This window comes from Epinephelus moara, chromosome 13 (assembly GCF_006386435.1).
Source record: "Epinephelus moara isolate mb chromosome 13, YSFRI_EMoa_1.0, whole genome shotgun sequence".
Lineage (NCBI taxonomy): Eukaryota > Metazoa > Chordata > Actinopteri > Perciformes > Serranidae > Epinephelus > Epinephelus moara.
In genome coordinates, this window is record NC_065518.1 from 27,683,683 (window position 1) to 27,703,123 (window position 19,441).

At 41.2% G+C, this 19,441-nt stretch overlaps 1 protein-coding gene across 1 annotated transcript in view; it reads left to right on the forward strand.

Annotated features, from left to right (window-relative positions):
* The window catches only part of pemt (phosphatidylethanolamine N-methyltransferase), a 91,053-nt gene that overhangs the window by 31,549 nt on the left and 40,063 nt on the right, over nt 1–19,441 (forward strand). Inside the window, exon 3 of the mRNA XM_050059578.1 lies at nt 13,128–13,243. Coding sequence (XP_049915535.1) covers nt 13,128–13,243 — 116 coding nt within the window. The remainder of the gene's footprint in view (nt 1–13,127; nt 13,244–19,441) is intronic.

Genomic DNA, 19,441 nt, shown 5'->3' on the forward strand with positions numbered 1-19,441 from the left:
CCGTTTGACCGTTTTTAAACTTCAAATCTCTGAAAAAGCTCATAAAACCGAACAAAACTGACTTTCTGTAATGCATTTCAATGAACGTCCAGGCAGAGAATGTCCGAGTGTATGGGAATGGCTATACGCACTGTGATTGGCTCATTGCGTTTGAGGGCGGGACTTAGCCATAGGTCAATTTAGCTGGTCACGCTGTTGCTCTACCAACAGTGTAGTGTGAGCAGCTCTCTAAACCTGTAGTTAGGCACAGTGGTGATTTGAGCTAAATGCCAACATCAGCACGCTAACATGCTCACAATGACTGCTGATGTTCACCGGGTATAAAGTTTACCATGGTCTCTATAGTGTTACCATGCTAGTATTTGCTAATTAGCACCAAACATAACGTTTGAAGTTAAAGGGAATGTCATTAGTTTTGCAGATACTTGGTTGTAAACCAAAACAAAATTCTAATGGAAAAGTCAGGGAATCACCAAAGTTATTACAATTCATCCTGAGGGGAACATAAATGTCTGAAATTTTATGGCATTGAAAAGTTGTCAAGACATTTGACAAAAAAATGTAACCGCATGGGGAAAAATTGATTTTCTAGCAGTGCAAGAGGAAAAGCCAGAAGACCATCAACTCAGGGGAATTTTTTTTAATTTTTTTTTATATACTTTATTAATCCCCGAGGGGAAATTCAATTTTTCACTCTGTTTGTCAATTACACACAGGTCCGAACACACACATGCACAAACTGGACCTATACATGCACTAAGTGGAGAGATGTCAGAGTGACAGGTGCTCTGAGCGGTTGGGGGGGGTTCGGTGCCTTGCTCAGGGGCACCTCGGCAGTGCCCAGGAGGTGAACTGGCACCTCTCCAGCTACCAGTCCACGCTCCATATTTTTGGTCCGGACGGGGACTTGAACAGGCGACCTTCCGGTTCCCAACCCAAGTCCCTATGGACTGAGCTACTGCCGCCCCCACTACAGTCCATGGGTTTATCCTCTGGCGAGCAGGAATTTCTGCACAAAATCTCATGGTAATCCATCTAATATTTGTTGAGTTTCAGTCTGCATCAGTGACTGCATATGAAGATGGACAATGTGTCTCCACCTTCTCCTACTATACAACAGTGAAGCCAAAACATCCTGGATACGACTGCTGCCATCTTGCGCTGGTGATGTCATCTAGAGCCAGAGTCAACCAAATTTATCAGAAAAACAAACACTTGAAGATACATCATTGTGATAAGAACTGCCTCAAATGACCAAAACCATTTTTGAAAAAAATGTATCTGATGTCCCCAGGAGGTGATCCAGATGTTTTGGCTTCACTTTTGGGGAGCTGCCATTTTGTCCCATCTTTAGACAACATTGTCCTCCCTAGAGCCACACTGCCAGCACAGCCAAAATCAAAGTGTCCCGTCTACTGATTTTATTCACGTTTATCTAAATTTAGTTGTTTCACTGAGAGCGCATCTGCTCCCAGTATCTGCTGTACCGCAGTTGACAAAATGTCCATAAACGTCCACATATTTCAATATTCAATCAGTGTTTTCTGAATTGAAGAAGACGTAATCAGGGTGTCGCTGATGTTCATGTGATCTGTCTATGTTCCTGTTCTGTTTCTTTTCGGTGCTCCAGGACAGCACACATTCTCGCATTAATTGGCTTGGCTGTGCGTGGATCTGCATTTGTGCCTGGGTGCAGGTTGTCCTCCATTAAGCACAGCTGTACATTGATGCGATGGATCAACCACCAGCTGTCAATGAGGCTGATAGAATTCCAGTCCATACTGATGATACACTGGAGAGACTGAAATTACTTAACACAAGGTACTCCAAAGTACCATTTCCACATGTCGTATTACGTAAGTTGTACATGGCACTCTTGTCTTCTGAGTGTATTCTTGGCATGTGGATAATGGTGTGATAGGGTGAGGATTAGGGTGCTTCTAGCTTTTTTTTTCCTGTTTTTTCTGCCTGGATGTCCCTCCATTAGGGAACATCAAATGTCAGAAGCCTCAATCCCTCAGATGTAGGGATGTCCCGATCCAGCTTTTTCACTTCCGATCCGATACCGATATTACAGCCTTGAGTTTTGGCCGATTCCGATCCAATCCAAGCACGTATTATACATATTCACTTATTTTGTTGTCAGTCATGTTAGAAAAGGTTTGGTCAAGCAATATTACTCTAACAAGAACAACTACTTAATCGGGTTAGTTAGAATGATCCACAACAGTTGGTATGAGAAACTGGCCTGTTTATTGTTAACAGGGTTAAATAAACAAACTTTAAACTTGAACATTAACATTAAATAAAAAATATAGCTGGTTTGCTTTGGCTACTTTGGCCCCTTAATAAATAGAAAATAAATCAACACAAGAAATCTTTAAAATGTCTAACATTGAAATTAAAATAGCAGCAAGACTCCACACACTTGTGCTTTGGCCCCCTAATAAATAAAAAATAGATTAACACCACCAGACATTGTTGACATTTAACAAACAATGCAGCCTTTCCTTCTTAGTTATTTTTGTAGTGTAAGTGCCAGCCTGCTGCTGCTGTTTCCTGTGTGTTTGCATGCTGGCCTGGTGGATTGATAGTAAGTGCTGGAGCGGATCACTGGAATGGACTGCTTGAATCGCGGAGCGCTGGGCTGACCGGAAAACCTGTATCGGAGTCCATGAAAAACTGGAGTTCTTGAATCGGCATTTTTTCTATGCAGTCCGATCCGAAGCCGATGCACGTTTTTTGCTAATATTGGCGGCTGATATTCGGATCGGGACATCCCTACTCAGATGTATTCCTGATGTGGTGCGTTCAAGCTCACTCAAGTGCCTGCATCTCAGATTTAAGTGGGCTGATAGGGACACAGGAGGAGCCTGTTATCTAAGCCTTGATTGAATTTGTCTTGGAGAGCTGCTAGTTCTGCCAAGCTGGCGCCACTCCTTGTACTCTCCTCATCCCAGCCTTCTGTTATTCCCATGCCTTGATTGATGATTAGATAACAGCATCAGTAGTCTGTCTGCAGAACACCTGAGTATTTTTAGTGTACCCACTCACCCAGGGTTCATCATGTTGGATGATTGTTGGGAGCCTGCAGTCCCAGCGCTGCTTAAGACTAGAGCGTACTGGCATAAATGGCCTGCTAATGTGGATGGCGGAGGGTGCTTGTCATGTTTCCCACATGGTAATAAGATGTGTTCTTGGGTTTTAAATTAACCATGTGGTTCTTAAATGTAAACTTAAATGTTTTTTTGAGTTTAAAGCAGCCTGTGCAGTGTTAAAAAAAAAAAGTTAATTACAGAACAGCCTACTTTAGTCAGGCACAGCTGCATGTACAGAATAAATCAAATGTTCCCATATTTGTGAAGTTTGCCTGTATACATACGCCATATGTGTTTGCCTGTGCGTTTGTATGCCACCTTCGCATTTTCTTCTCCTCTTCTCAGGGTATGAAATTAGCACCTGCCATTGACAAATGCAGGAAAATTGTTGGCAGTGGCGTTTAAAGCCATCAGGCCATCCATCACTTTGACAGGCAGAGAAAAAATTGAATTGTAACCAATAATTGTCAATAAAAAGATGAGCTGTATCGGCTATGTATGCTGTATTGAACACTGAATATCATTCTTAATCTTTATATTAAATTATGTCTAAATGGTCTAAGTGTTATTCCTTGATTTAGTGCTTTGATTTTAAAAGTGGCAGATAAAATTTCTGAATAGCAAACCCAAAAACAAAAAAAGAAACTTGCCTGCCACATTTGCACAAAGTGAGAAAACCTAATGAGCCTGCCTCTGCTCCTAACCCAGGCAGTGAATGCATCACAATCACTTTTTGATTGCCCTCTTTTCTTGCAAAACCATCAGTTTATTGTATTTTTGATTGGTTGGTTTTGCTGTAATTTCAGACCCCCAGTTATCCTCATTAAGGCTTACTTCATGCTGTTTACATGGAGCTTGTGGAGGAAACAAATAATGTGTGATTACACAATACTCGCTCACATAGGCCCACACCTGAGCCACCTCTTTGTTGGATACTAAAGAAAGTGTCTTTGTCATCGCTCACACTATATCTCTGATACGTTTTATAAGCAATTTTCTCTTCCACTCCTCTATGAGCACATACTGTAACTCTTTCTAACCCTTTATTTTACTTTGATGCAGTCGTTCATCCTCAGTTGGAGCCTAAGCAGCAGTTTTCTTGAGGGTACTTGAATGGTTACATGATGTTCCTCGTCTTCTTTTTGACACTACTAAATTCTTGTATTACTTGTCTTCCACTGAAGCTCGAAATAAAAAAATAGATAACATAGATGCTCACGTCGGAATAGATTTAAATGGAAAGGATCGCCTCAGGTATAGGTTGCATTTTCCAATACCCGATCCATCTATTTTGATGATATCGGGGCCAATATTCAATCCAGATATCAGATCAGTGCATCCCTAATAATACATATTTCAACTTTTTAAATATGACAGAACAACTAAGAGTGAACTTACACAAAAGCTAAAGTAGTAAAAAGAACAAACCTACGCAGTGTAAAAATCTTGAAAACATCAGCTGTTCTGATATTAAATCAGTGTCGCCCTCAAAAAACACCTGAGCCACATTTTCAAACCAGTTTGATATTAAGAGTCGGACTGGCCAGCCCAAGTGGAACAAAATGACACCAGGTCCCAACAGCATCTGACTGTCATGTTGCATTGCATAATGGGGACTCACTGTGGCAGTTATCTCTCGCAGTTCTATTAAATCATGTAAAACACATACCTACCAGCTGTGCTCTCGAGATCAGACTGCAGAGGAAAACACTTAATAAGATGAGTGAGTGTTTGCGCTTTTTAAACTTTTTATGTTATATTTACTGGAAATGACATACAATATAGCCAGCAGCAAGAAGGTTGTTGTCCAGCTAGCTGCCACTTTATTTAGGTATTTGTAGTGGCCAGTTAAGGCACCTCTTTCATTGGTTTCAAATCTAAAATGTTGCCATATTGGTGCAGTTTTAGTTTTCTTTGAGAATAACCCTGCCATGCCTCCTCTCGTCACCCCAAAAAACACAGGAGCTTTCTTGTAAACAAACACAACGTGCGCCACTTGCTCCCACCTCTACTGAAATTTGATCTGTTGCAGTGTTAGGGGCTGTCCACACCAACACGGGTATTTATAAAACCGTGACTCTTTGCTCACGGTTTGGCCTTTCATCCACACGTATCCGCAGTTTTGGGCCCCTGTAACCGGAGTTATTTGTAACCGGAGTCCAGGGTGAACTTTTTGGAAAAGTCCGGTGTCAGCAGTCATGTGTGGACAGGATAACTGCAGTTATTTTGTCTTGTCTCCATTGTATGACATCACAGTGTGCGACGTAAACAGAAAACAGCTGTGTTATTACCCGATCCAGTGTGTGCGAGAGACGATTTAAGGATGGACCTAAACAAAATGCTGCTGCTATTTAGCAGCATATCAGCACTTTGTGGCTGTATCATACAACTAACGCTACTCAACCACATCCAGCAACAGAGGGGCACGAGTGTGCTATTACGGAGACTGCTCCTGCTGCATAATAGTACGCTTGTTGTTTTTTCCAGTAATGACGTTTTACTGCCTTCTGATTGGCTACTTACAGTTAGGAGTTATATTGCCACCTACTGCTTTGGCATTGGTATTACATTGCTTGATAGTGGACTTTGCGGTGTCATGTGGATGGAGGTATTTTTATTACACCGCTCGTATGGACGCAGATTTTTTAAAAACTGGAGGCCAAAAGAGTTCGGTTTTAAAAATACCCGTGCTCGTGTGGACTAGGCTTTAATGTTGCCGTGCTCAGCTTGTGGCCCGTCAGACACTAGTGGCTCCGTTAGTTTGTGTGTATACAAACATAATATTATGTTTATCACATTTTCATTAGAATTATTACAAATGCAGTACAAGTTGGTTGCTGATGTTTGCTACTTTTTATTTTGCCAGAATGTGTCATGAAGACAAATGCCAGTTTAATTGGTTTGCATAAAATCAAATCAGTTTAGGCCGTGTTTACACGAAAACAATCTGCTGAAAATGGAATAGTTTCTCATTTTCGTTTTGAAAGAAGTTCTTTGTAATGACTTTGTAATGAAACAACACGTGCCTGCTCACATGCACTTCCTTCGACAGAGCGATGATGTATAAACAAACATATGGTAACCGCACGAACATTTGTCTTGAGGGATGACGAGGTGGAGTTGCTACAGTAAATCTACACTTTGCTGGAGAAGCGTTGATAAATTCAAAAGTGCGAGCAGCACAAACAAAGCTCGGGAGTCCGCCATTGTTGTTGTGATGGTTGCCTTTCTTGCACATGCCTAGTGACTGGAAGCGTAATGCGCACATGCGAAAAGTCTCCATTTTCAGAGCATATTGCAAGTTTACATGACAACGGAGACGGTGCCCTTTCCAAAAAATTGCACTCTCGAACCCATTTTCAAAGCGTTGCGTTTTCAGGCACCCAAAATGACGCAGTCGTGTAAACATTCGTCCAAAACGCGACTAAAGTTTACCATTTTCGGTTGAAATCGTTGCCGTATAAACGGGACCTTAAACTCAAACATTGGACCAGTATGGCAAAACTGGAAATTGGCCCAACTTTAGTGCCACCATGCTCTGTGAATAAAGAAGAGAGGATGGTGACGCATATATGTGCTGTTATATCATGTCTCAGGTTTAAAATGATACCACATTAAAAAGCATTACATCATCTTGTCACATTCACAAACTACCTGCAAGGCTAATTCCATGCTATTTTCCCTCCATTGTTACTGTTAGCTGTCTGTCTCTCCCTGGCTTTCTGTTTGCGAAAGAGCAGACTATAATGTAATTAGTATTTAAACCTAACCTTAAAGTGAGTCAGAGAAGTGCTTAAATTGTTGGGCTTTAATTACACAACACTTTTCTTCTCTTGGCATGGATACAGAGAGAAAATAGGGATGAGAGAGACATTAAGGAAGAGGCTGCTGGCAGCAATGAAAATACAGCTGGGGGCAGAGGAACATGGAAAATCACACTGAAGATGCAGTTCTTTGGTCTGGTTCTCTAAAGAAACAAAGGCTAAGTACTTATCTCTTCATTAAAGTAAAAAGAAAAGGCTCATCAACTACCTTTGATTTCACTTGAGCATGGAGCTTAGCCTCGTATTGCTGCAGGCTGCTTAGTGACTGATAGTCAAACACAGCAATAAACATATCTTGAAAAAGACTGTTCATGCTCAGCCTTTTCCCATAGAGCTCAAGAACCGGTGAGAATGCCATTTGAGTAGGTGTATCTGTGCAGTCACTAAAGCCCTCCTTTTAAACACCAACACTTCTTTTCTCACCATATACAGTTTGTTTCCTTTCACCTTTATTCATATTCCTTTTTCTGCCTCTTCTCTCTTGGACACAGAAAGGGTGTTGCCATGGTAACATTTGTGTCTTTTTTGTTGCTGTGTTTTACAGTCCATCTACGCACTTCCTCAGCCCACAGTAATTTGGAGTTTGTCAGTTTATCAACAACTCTTTCACACAGTAATACCACAAGCAGATGGATTTGCCATGGACAGACAGATAAAATGCTTTTAATGTTGCATAACCAATAGGAGTTGAGTAGTTCCTTTAATAGTGAGGTCAACAGTGGTCAACTGTGACTACTTAGGATCTTTTGCTGTACAGTTGCTGAAAGCTGTAATCGAACATCAATTAGGAGCTTCAGCAAGATAATTGAGCTGCCTGGTTAGCGCTTATGTACCAGCTGTCTCAGGGATGTATACATATAATAATAATATGAGTAGATAATTCCCTCTAAGTAAGCAGATGCGAGCAGCTTCTTGTTTGCAGTCTTGTTTTTTGTTTTTCCCTGATGCGCAGTTTTCTCATTTTGCCAAAGTATAACATTTAGCAAGGATCGTCACTGATAATTTTGCAACATTTTCGACCATATGTGCAATGGAGGGCAGGATAATATGGAGCTTTATCCCTATCTTTATTCAAGAGAGTGGTCTATCAGTTTGAGAGCATTTTTTATTGATTTCATGTTCAAAAACCCTGCCCTCGCACTCAAATAGCCTCTGCTTGCCTTAGATCTACTCTGTTTCTGCTCAAACTGTGTGCTCGCACTCAGATACCATGTTGCTCGCACAGAGTGTGCTCGCACTCAGATACCATGTTGCTCGCACAGATTTCCTGCTCAAGCTACGGCTTTTCTCCTATATACATATATATATATATGTATATATATGTATATATATATATACATATATATATATATATACATATATTTAAGCAATATCTCACGAGAGGGAGTGATGTTGTACTGTATATCGTCACGGCTGTGATTCATAGGCACGAGACTGCAGGCCGAGTGCCGAAGACAATTACAATTACAAACATACACCACTTTATTAGGTACACCTGTTCAACTGCTCATTAAATCAAATGGCTAATCAGTCAATCATGTGGCAGCAACTCAAAGCATTTAGGCATGTAGGCATGGTCAAGACGACCTGCTGAAGTTCAAACTGAGCATCAGAATGGGGAAGAAAGGGGATTTAAGTGGCTTTGGATGTGGCATGGTTGTTGGTGCCAGACAGGCTGGCCTGAGTATTTCAGAAACTGCTGATCTACTGTGATTTTCATGCACAACCATCTCTAGGGTTTACAGAGGATGGTCTGAAAAAGAGAAAATATCCAGTGAGTTCTCTGGGCGAAAATGCCTTGTTAATGTCAGAGGAGAATGGCCAGACTGGTTCAAGATGATAGAAAGGCAACAGTAACTCAAAAAAACACTTGTTACAACCAAGGTCTGCAGAAGACCATCTCTGAACAGACAACACGTCAAACCTTGAAGCAGATGGGCTACAGCAGCAGAAGACCACACCAGGTGCCACTCCTGTCGGCTAAGACCAGGAAACAGGCTACAATTCACACAGGCTCACCAAAATTGGACAACTGAAGATTGGACAATCGTTACCTGGTCTGATGAGTCTTGATTTCTGCTGTGACATTCAGATGGTAGGGTCAGAATTTGGAGTAAACAAAATGAAAGCATGGATCCATCCTGCCTTGTATCAACGGTTCAGGCTGCTGCTGGTGGTGTAATGGTGTGGGGGATATTTTCTTGGCATACTTTGGGCCCCTTAGTACCAACTGAACATGGTTTAAACACCAACGCCTACCTGAGTATTGTTGCTGACCATGTCCATCCCTTTATGACCACAGTGTACCCATCTTCTGATGGCTACTTCCAGCAGGATAACGCACCATGTCACAAAGCTCTAATCATCTCAAACTGGTTTCTTGAATATGACAATGAGTTCACTGTACTCCAGTGGCCTCCACAGTCACCAGATCTCAATCCAATAGAGCGCCTTTGGGATGTAGTGGAACGGGAGATTCACATCATGGATGTGTCGCCAAAAAATCTGAAGCAACTGCGTGATGCTATCATGTCAATGTGGACCAAAATCTCTGAGGAATGTTTCCAGCACCTTGTTGCATCTATGCGACCAAGAATTAAGGCAATTCTGAAGGCAAAAGGGGTCCAACCTGGTACTAACAAGGTGTACATATTTTTTATTTTATTTTATTTTTTTTCATAGACACATAAAAACTATTTTATTTGATCTTAGCCTCCAACCATTACAGCCAACTGTTGAAATGAGTAATATGGCCCAGCGCAGTTCTCACTTGTATTTTTCCTACTGTTAAAATCTGTTTACACCGTTCATTCACACCCAGCCACTCAGCTTTTATTTAGAATCTTTTAGACATTAGACTTTTTATTGGATGTGGGGTTCAAATACCAGTCATAGTTTATGATTTGATTAGTTTAGGTACATGATGAAAATATTCTGTTATTTTGTATAACCTTTGAGCACATACACTTTAATACAATTATGAGTATAAATGGCAGGAGAAAATAATTTAACACAGAATGAAGGAGGCGATTTCTAACAACTTCTAGTGTCGACCCTAAGTGATTGCGTTGTTCAAATACACAGTACACACACAAATCCAATCACTTGTAAATCATGATAGAGCACTTAAAGATAAGATTTGAAAAGCAAACAAAGGAAACACGTCTCATGAAGTCTCAAAAGGGACAAATCCATCAAGAAATGTACTCAGAATAAACATGATAAAGATCAGCAGACTAAAAATTACGCAGATGCTTTTCAACCAAGAACTCTCAGAGAAGGCCCCTGTTATGTTCATATACCCTGTCATGATTAAAAGTACGTTTGTATGGAGTGTGTGTTTTTGATTAAGTGTTGTTTTTTTTTCAGTTATTCAGTAATTTTTAAGGATTCATGCCCTGCCAAGCACAGAAAAAACACTTAACTTTCAGACATGATTGCTGTCTGAACACAGCGTTAGTCAGCCCCATCAGTCAGTCATTCACTCAATGACCTCATCACCCAGTCAGTATTTGCATGTACTAGAAGAGGCTCTCAGTCAGCCTGAGCTTCTGAATAGATTCTTAATTGTAAATATTTGAGCTGGGAAGCATCTCATTCTGTTTCTTTGTCCTTATTTTACTCTCTCTGTTTCTAATTAAAGCTAACACTGATGGTAGAGCGATGCTTAAAGGGATACAGATGTCAATACACCAACCACTACATTAAACACTAATTTTTCTGAGGTGATTTCAGCTTCAGTAAAAGGAAGAAAGACAGAAAGCTTTCAAGCCATTACTGTTGAGATTTCACGGTTGTTGGGATGAATTGTTTCTGACATTTTCAAATAGGAAAGAAACAGAGAAGAATGCCAGAATCACTAATTCCTCTGCCACTGTGAGAAAAATATTTGAAACATTTGAGGAATCAACAACCCTCTTGTGGCCAAAGTTTTCAGTTAATAGGTAGAGCACTTTTAGTCAAAGCATCCAAACAACCAGCTTTTGGAGGAAGTGAAAGTAAGCAGTAACGTAGGCAGTAAGAAACTCAATGTACATAGCCTTTTCAAGTTTTCAATCAGAAAGAGTAGGGGCATTAACAAATAATGTCAACAAAGTGACTTAAAAACTGCTATAATTAAAAAAAAATATTAACAATGGATAACAATGACTTTGTGTATGTGAAAGGAGTCATTCATAGTAAAAACCCAAACCTGTTCTCCGTAGCTTTTTTAGCATCTGTCAGCTAAATGTTAGTATTTTGGTTGAGTCTCACCGCTCTCGTCAGTATTGCTCCCAGTAGCAGCAGGCAGCTGTTTTCAGCAGCTAGCTGGTGAACACAGTGGAGCATTCAGCAGCTAAAGAGCCAGGTGTTTCCCTCAGGGTTTGTTGGAGACCAAAACAGAGCAAAAAGAAGGGTGATTATTAGACTTACATTCATCAATTTAACAGAAAAACAACTCCAAATAAATGCTTATGCTGCTCAGTATTTGTTGGGTGTGTAAATAGAAAGACTGTAACTGTTTGGTTTGATACGACACAGTGGTGTCAAGTTTTCGAAACAGCACAAAAATGAGAAAATTCCTAGATTTTTAGAATGCTTAATTAATAAAAACTAACAATACAAAGTGTGATGTTTTTTGACCTTCAACAATGATGGAGCTATACCTGTGATCCATCGTCTAGGGTGTCTGTATATTAGGGCTGCCACTAATGATTATTTTCATTGTCGACTAATCTGTCGATTATTTCTTCGATTAGTCAACTAATCATTTTATCGAAAAATGTGTTAAAATTTTGAAAAATGTTGGTCTGTCTCGCCCAAACCCCAAAATTACGTCATCTAATCTTGTTGTCTTGTTTCATACTCACGTCAAAGGGTTTTAGTTCACCGTCACGGGAGAGTGTGTAAAGCTGCCAATATCTGAACGTAAAAAGCTGCAGTAAGAGTATTTTGGGGTACTTTTATATTACTTTTCTATGAAAAATGACTCAAACCGATTAGTCGACTACTAAAATAGTCACCGATTATTTTAATAGTCGATTAGTCATCGATTAGTCGACTAATTTTGGCAGCCCTACTGTATAGCAGCATACAGTATAAAACAAAAACAGCTCCTTATTAAATATAAAATGTAGTACTGTAGTTATAAACAAACACAAAGAAACAGTTAAAAAATGTCCTTTTTATTTAATGAATAACACATCACATTTTGGGCCTTTGTGTTTTTGCTACAAAGCAGGAATTATGGATTGGCTGAAATGGGCTCTTGAAGGAATATTGTGATGAAGCTGGAATACATCAAGCATTTTCGTAAAGCATTGACATTACATTTTTCTCTCCATATCTGCAGCTATATAAAGTTACCAGTTACCACAGTGATGTCTTTTGTCCTGTTTGTGTCAGTTAGGAATGGCTGCCTATAGATAGCAGCCTTTGAGATAGGGTAAGGAGCTCGGAGTAGAGCCGCTGCTCCTTCACACCGAAAGGGGTCAATTAAGGTGGTTCGGGCATGTGATCAGGATGCCTCCTGGGCACATCCCGCTGGAGGTGTTTCAGGCATGTCCCACTTGTTGGAGGCAGACCCAGAACACGCTGGAGGGATGACATATCACATCTGGCTTGGGAACTTGCTAGGGAGAGGGACACCTGGGGTACTTTGCTTGGCCTGCTGCCCCCGCCAGCCGGCCCTTGATAAGCGGAAGAAAATGGATGGACATTAATATATTGCCCAGCTCTATGCTACATGTGCTGCCTAACCAAAATCTTTGAGCAGTCCATGGTTGTCATAGGATTTGCAGTTGTCAGTCGGTCCGTGGATCTTGTGTCAGCGGGTCAGATCAGGTTGCGAAATGACTTGGTCATATGTGGGGCAGGTGCAGTATTGCATGTTATGGTTCTGACTTGGGAGTGGGTTTTGAAATCAGACCCATGCAGGACTCTGCCCCTAAGTGGCCAAAAAGGGGCTCTGATGTAACATGACAAACTTTGCCACAAAGACAGCTAATTTTAGGTTGCAAGCTACGTAGCAGTGTTTTCAATCTATCCATATACTGACATATACTTTCTGTTGATGCAGTTTGTTTTTAGTTTGTCACCGCTTTCCCAGCTTTTCCATTCAACATATTAAGGAGCATAACCCCCCGCAATTTTGATAACTACTTGATGTGATTTTTAACACCATCATCTCACAACCTCTGCTTTCTGTCTCTCTGTCATTTGTCAGGTGGCGAGATGGGAGCACCGTACGCGGTCACTCTCCAAGCTCTTTGGTAGCCCTTATCTGGCCTGTTACTGCCTGGGCTTTGTCATCATTCTGCTCAATGTGTACCGCAGCCACAGGTGATGCACAAACTTTTTTTCCTCATTCTGCTCAATTCATGTCGTTTTATCCTTCATTTCCATCCATATTCGTTCAGTTTTGGTCAATCAAGATTTTATTAGAAGCATTATTGCATAATTAACTATCACACTTATGCTTCATTATTGTAAATAAATTAAGTGGACATGACTGTTAGCTTCAAGGTGTGTACAGATTGATGGTGAGGGAGTTTTAAGTGCCCACCCCAGCCTGCTGACTCACAATGTAAAATGCCGAATGAAGGGCAATCTTAAATAACTTCCTTCTCAATAACCCGTTTTTCTTATGTTTTTGTTGATGCTCAATACTTCAACCAGATGAGCAACTATGACAAACCTTTCAGTTCAGGTACTAGCACGCAGCACTCTTTTTTTTCCCTTTCACTTTCTTCCTCTTCTTCTGTATTCCATTCCTGTGTCCTTTTTTCCTGTCTCCCACCACTGCTGCTCTTTTCTTCCTTTCTCTCATCCTAATCTGTACCCACGGTCCTGTATGTGCCAGTGTCACCCCACGCCTGCTGTCGCAGCACCATAGCACCCAGTGGAAGCACACACTCCCACAGTGCATCAAAATGGTGACAAAGCACCCTCAACAAAACCATGCATATACAGTATGCCAGTGGCAAGAGATTTATTTATTTTTCCCTCTCTCAAAGGATGTCTGTGATGTCTGTTGCTGGGCAACGCTTTTGGAACAAGCTGCTTCGAAGCGATAAATTGGCTTGCCAGTTTTCTCTTGTGCTTTTGAAGAGAATATTGATCAACACACAGTGCAACATGAGAAACTAAAAATAGTAGTAGCACATAGCAATTCATTTACTCAGACGTGCTAGGAACAGGAAATGTGAATGAGCCGAATAATGGCTAGAATGCTCCGTTGTAATGAAAGTAACTCTTTGAAATATACAATTTAGAATGCTTTTAGTTTCTCTGTTGCAATGTTACAGCCAAAAATTCAATTAATTGCTTGGAAAATGTAGAATTTTTTTGTACTTTTTTGGCAGGCAAATTTAAAAGCAAATCCCTTTCAGCACTTTTAATGGAAAACTGTCAGTTGAGCTAGGGTGTAGGGTGTGACTACAGACTGCATCCACTTTATTCCTGAGGGTGCCACTGTATAAATGTAAATGATTATGGTTGCAGCTTACGGTGAGATTGGGGAAGTAGCAGTAAGGGAGCGATCACACCGAGATGAAACGCTAAAAACGCGACGCCAGTAAAACCATTGTTTTCCTATGAAACAGCGCGTCTGACCGGCATTCAAGCGTCTTTTTAGACGGGGGTTTTTCTGGCATCTTTTTAGACGTGTGTTTTTGTAGACGCTTCTTTTTAGACATGCATTTTTAGACGCACGTAGACGCTGAAAAGTTAAAATATTTTCAACTTTTTGAGCGTCAGACGCCAGTAGCTAGCGCGCATTGAATAAGCGCTTCCAGCGTTTCAAGCATCTTTGAAGCGTCCGCGTCCCTAGCGTCTCATTTCTGTGTGATCATCCCCTTAGGTAGTTAGGCGCATTGATTGTCTATGGTTAGTCCCAGTGGCTTTTCTAGGTAGCTCACTGCCAATGGCTGGTAAAGTAAATTGCCATTAATTTAGCAAATACTGCTTTGTTTGTTTTGTTTTGTTTTTTACAGATATTTGACTAATGTTAAATTACCATGTTCTAAAATGTCCCTGCAAAGCTCTGTTACCCATTGTGCTGTCCGTGTCTGTAATGTTGCTAACAACTGGACTAAGCTACATTCGTGGCTTTAATAACAGTGTTGAACATGCACCCAGAAACTCTACCAGTGGTATAGTTTCCATCGTCTCCCTACAATGACGAAGAGGTTTCCACTCATGTTCCTGTTTTTTATTTACTACTTTTTATTACTGATATTAGTGATGCTGAACAACCCCCACACCACCCAGCTTGGTCTTGGCAAGGAGCTGGAAACATCAACATGTCCAGACTGCTAGAAAAGGATTTCAGCAGGCTTAAATCTATGCAGTATTTCACTCAGTAGAACTCAGATTTTATAAATGAGCCATTATGAAAACATGTAAACTGCGTCTGTAAGGCAGACAAAGCAGATTAATAAAATTCATTAACTGACTAAAATACCAAGCCATAATGCAAGTCAAATGTTCTCCACATGTGTTAGTGTGTTAGTTATCACCAGGGCGTTGGCGGCGGATCCTTTGAGTTCTGTGGATTGCTGTAGCAACAGATCCCACAGATGCTCAATCTGATTGGGATCTGGTGATTTTGGAGGCCAGGTTGACGCCTTTAGCTCTTTGTCATGTTCCTGGGGCCATTCCTGACCACTTTCTGCGATGTGGCATGGTGCGTTGTCCTGCTGGGGAGGTCACTGCCATCGGGTAGTGCCAATGCCATTAGGGGGTGAGCTTGGTCTGTACTGTTGTTTGGGTAGGTAGTGTCAAGTGGCAACCACATGAATTCCAGGACCCAAGGTTACCCAGCAGAACACTGACTTCACTGATCATCACGAATCAGCAGACTGTTGTTGCTGCCTTTACATTTGTTTTTATAGAGATGGTTTTATTTAACTTTCCGAACTTTCAGCATTTCCAGAGTGAGTCATTACTGTATTCATTCTATGAGTTCAAGGCAGTGTGATATAAATCTTTTTGCTGTGCTTCCTGCTGTGTAATCAAACACACATTACAAGTGTAACTGTACACACAGTGGTAGACTGTTATGCCTGCTGTGTAATAATGATCTGCCGCTGATAGCAGTTAATCTGGATGAGTCACGTCACAGTTGGTGAATAGAATGCTAACTGAATGGTGACATTGTTAGAAATTTATAAAGACTGATCATGTGTAGTATTTTGTGCAGTGCCATCCCTGCGGTGTGGATGCTGGGCAGTTTGAAACATGATTGATCTCTCTACTCTGTAGTCCACTCTGCTGCCCAGTGGCAACTTGATTAGCTGCTTATTAAAAGAAAACCAGGCTAAGGACTACCGCTGCTTTGCTTAATGTGAGGGAGAGAAAAGTTCAGGTGGGGTGTCTTTTTGGTCAGTCTCTCTCTTTCTCCTCTGGCTCCTCTCGTTTGGTTTGAAGACTCTGCCTACTTTTTAAACTTTTTGTTTTTCTTATGAGAGCAGTATTCTCGTCCTCCATCCATAGTCTTTTGGTTTTGGGTCTGAGTGCTTGTCCTTTGTGCATTTTGGTTTAAGGTGTTTGGTTACTGGAGTTTTTTCCCAGTCTCAACGGTGTATTTGTTGCAGCTTGACCTCTTAATGTGGCAGTGAAAGCAGGTAGAGCTGCCACACTACGTACTAGCCTGCTTTGAAACCTAAACCTATTCAAAAAACATGGATCACAGGACTTAACAACTACTGACCCGTCGCCCTGACCTTGTCGGTAATGAAGTCCTTTGAGAGCCTTGTTTTGGCCCACCTCAAGACCATCCCCAACTCACACCTGGAACCCCTGCAATTTGCCCACAAAGCCAACAGATCTATCATCAGTGCACTCAACATGGCCCTCCATTTCGTCCATCAGCAGCTAGACTCCCCAGGAACCTCTGCCAGGATCTTGTTTGTGGATTCCAGCTCTGCTGTCATTTCTATCTTCCATTCTCTGCAGCAGGACAAGCTCTCCAAGTTGCATGTGTCTGACTCCATCTGCAGGTGGATCAGTGACTTCCTGTCTGACAGGAAGCAGCATGTTAACCTAGCGGAAACACCTCTGTGACTCCTGGACCATCAGCACTGGTTCCCTTCAAGGCTGCGTCCTTGCCCTCTGCTCTAAATTCTATATACTAACAGCTACACCTCCAGTCAGCCACCATGTCAAGCCCCTGAAGTTTGGGGATGATATCACCCTCACCAGACTTATCTCGAGTTGGGATGAGTCCACATACAGGTGTGAGATTGTCCATCCAGTGACCTGACCTCTTAAGACAGTGGAGATGATTGTGGGTTTCAGGAAGAATGCAGTCCCACTGCCCCCCTTCAGCCTGTGTGACTCCCCAGTTGACGCTGTGGAGTCCTTCTGTTTCCTCAGCTCCTTCATGACTCAGGACTTTAGGTGGGAGCTGAACATCGGCTCCCTCATTAAAAAGGCACAGCAGAGGATGTACTTCCTGTGGCAGCTGAAGAAGTTCAACACGCAAAAGACTTCTGCACATCATTGAGTCCATCCTCACCTCCTCCATCACCAGCTGGTACGCTGCTGCCAGAGCCAAGGAAAAAGGCAGTCCGTAGTGTATCATACACTCTGCTGAGAAGTTAATGTGCTGCAATCTGCCATCCCTCCAGCACAGATGGACAGCAGACGAAAGGATGGAAGTGTAACGGTCAAGCTCAGGTTCCCCCCTGAAAGACATTGGTAGCTCTGTCTGCACTGTTGCCACTGTTAGTCTTGTTTATGTTGTTAGCACCATTAGCTTCTAGCCGTCACTCAGCCACCTCCATGTTAAGAGCCGTGTGCAGACAATTCCCACCTAGACTCTGAATGATAGAAATGCTCTGAATGTTGTATAGAGCTGTTTAAATGGTCAGCGTCAGTTACCTTCCCGTCTGTTAGTGCCATGTAGTTCAGGGTCTTGACGCAAACACTGACATGATGCATTGTCTTATGATTGGAGTGTTATGGAGTCAGGGAGTTGGCCTTGACGCAGTGTTATAGAGTCATAGGATGGGCAGACACACTGACTGATCTCTAGTGTATTGCCCCTCATGTAGGTTTTCGCTCTGCCTTTCGCCTTACTCACTATAATCCTGATTGTCTACCTGGCTCCTCTTGAAGATGCTTCCTCTGGTACTGAAGTCACGATTCTCTAAAGGGTGTACAAGCTGAAAGAAATAAGCTGGGATAGTGGTGGGGTTTTGTCATTGGAGATTGGTGGGAAGTTCACTTTGGTTGTGTGTACTATATGTAGGTCAGCCTTTGGCTTTTAAGGGACAACATTATACACACTACATTATATGACCTTGTTAAGAAAGTCAATTAAAGCGTGACATTCCCCTGCAAATAAATAGCAGTAGTCAATATTATACGTTCAGACTTTGCCTATTTATATCCGAAAGCTATGCAGCCCTAATGAAATATAAACACCTGATTTATTATTTGACACGAAGCAATACATAACGTTTTGATTGCTCCGCGCAAAATGACTCTATTTCCTGAGGGGTTGATGTGGTTAATGATCATAGCAAAGACTAACAATTGCCTCTCCACATGCTGATATTTATAGCTCCTCTGGCATTAAAAATTCAAAAACAGTTCCATTAAATGATGCAACTTTTATTTGCAGCTCAAGTTCTCAAAGAGCCATTCAGGTCATTTCAGTGAAATAAACTTTATTACATCTCAATTTTGCTGGAAAACATTGAAGATATGGATGTTTTTCAGCCAGCTCATTGCATAACTCAGACAAAAACAAAGTAAAAACAATGCCCTCTCATTGAGAGCTTTGTAATCATATGATGCAAAGGGCTGGTTTCTTATATTTCAAAACATTTGGCCTTTGTTCTCTGGATATCTCCTACTGAAGGAAATCTTATTAAACAAACATACACATTCAGATATCTTCGATTCGATACAGAGTGATAAGGAAAAGAGAGAAAGTTGAAGAGGTGAGAAAGATGCACAAAAAAATACAAAATGCAATGACTCCTGAATAATATGATGCATATTACCACTAATAAAGACTGGTACTCACACAGAGCCTTTAGCAACTGCAGCCTTTCCAGCTGCACTGGCGTAGCGCATATGGTTTCCACAGGACACTGTAACCAAGGGCGTAGGAATGTTTAACTTTGGGGGGGACACATATCGGAAACCTGACAGATCCGTAAATGGTTTGAGCAAATTATGTCTGCCATAATCAGGGATGGAAAATGTCACTGAATGGCATATAAAACAATTTGCTTTCAAAAACAAAATGCCCCAAGTAGTGAAAAGGCTGCTTTTTTTTTTTTTTTTTTTTTTTTTTAAATATTTAGCATCATATTTTTTTTCTAAACAAAGAAAAGCTCATTTTAGCCCTGAAGTGGTTCAGACTGCGTCATTTTACTAACAAAGATAACTTCAAATTTATATTATTCTATTGTAACAACAGATTTATGTTCTCATCATAAACAGACAACATATCACATGATTTACATGTGTTTCCTATGTATTTTCTTAGTATCCAGAAATATATAAAGTACCACAGATCTTATA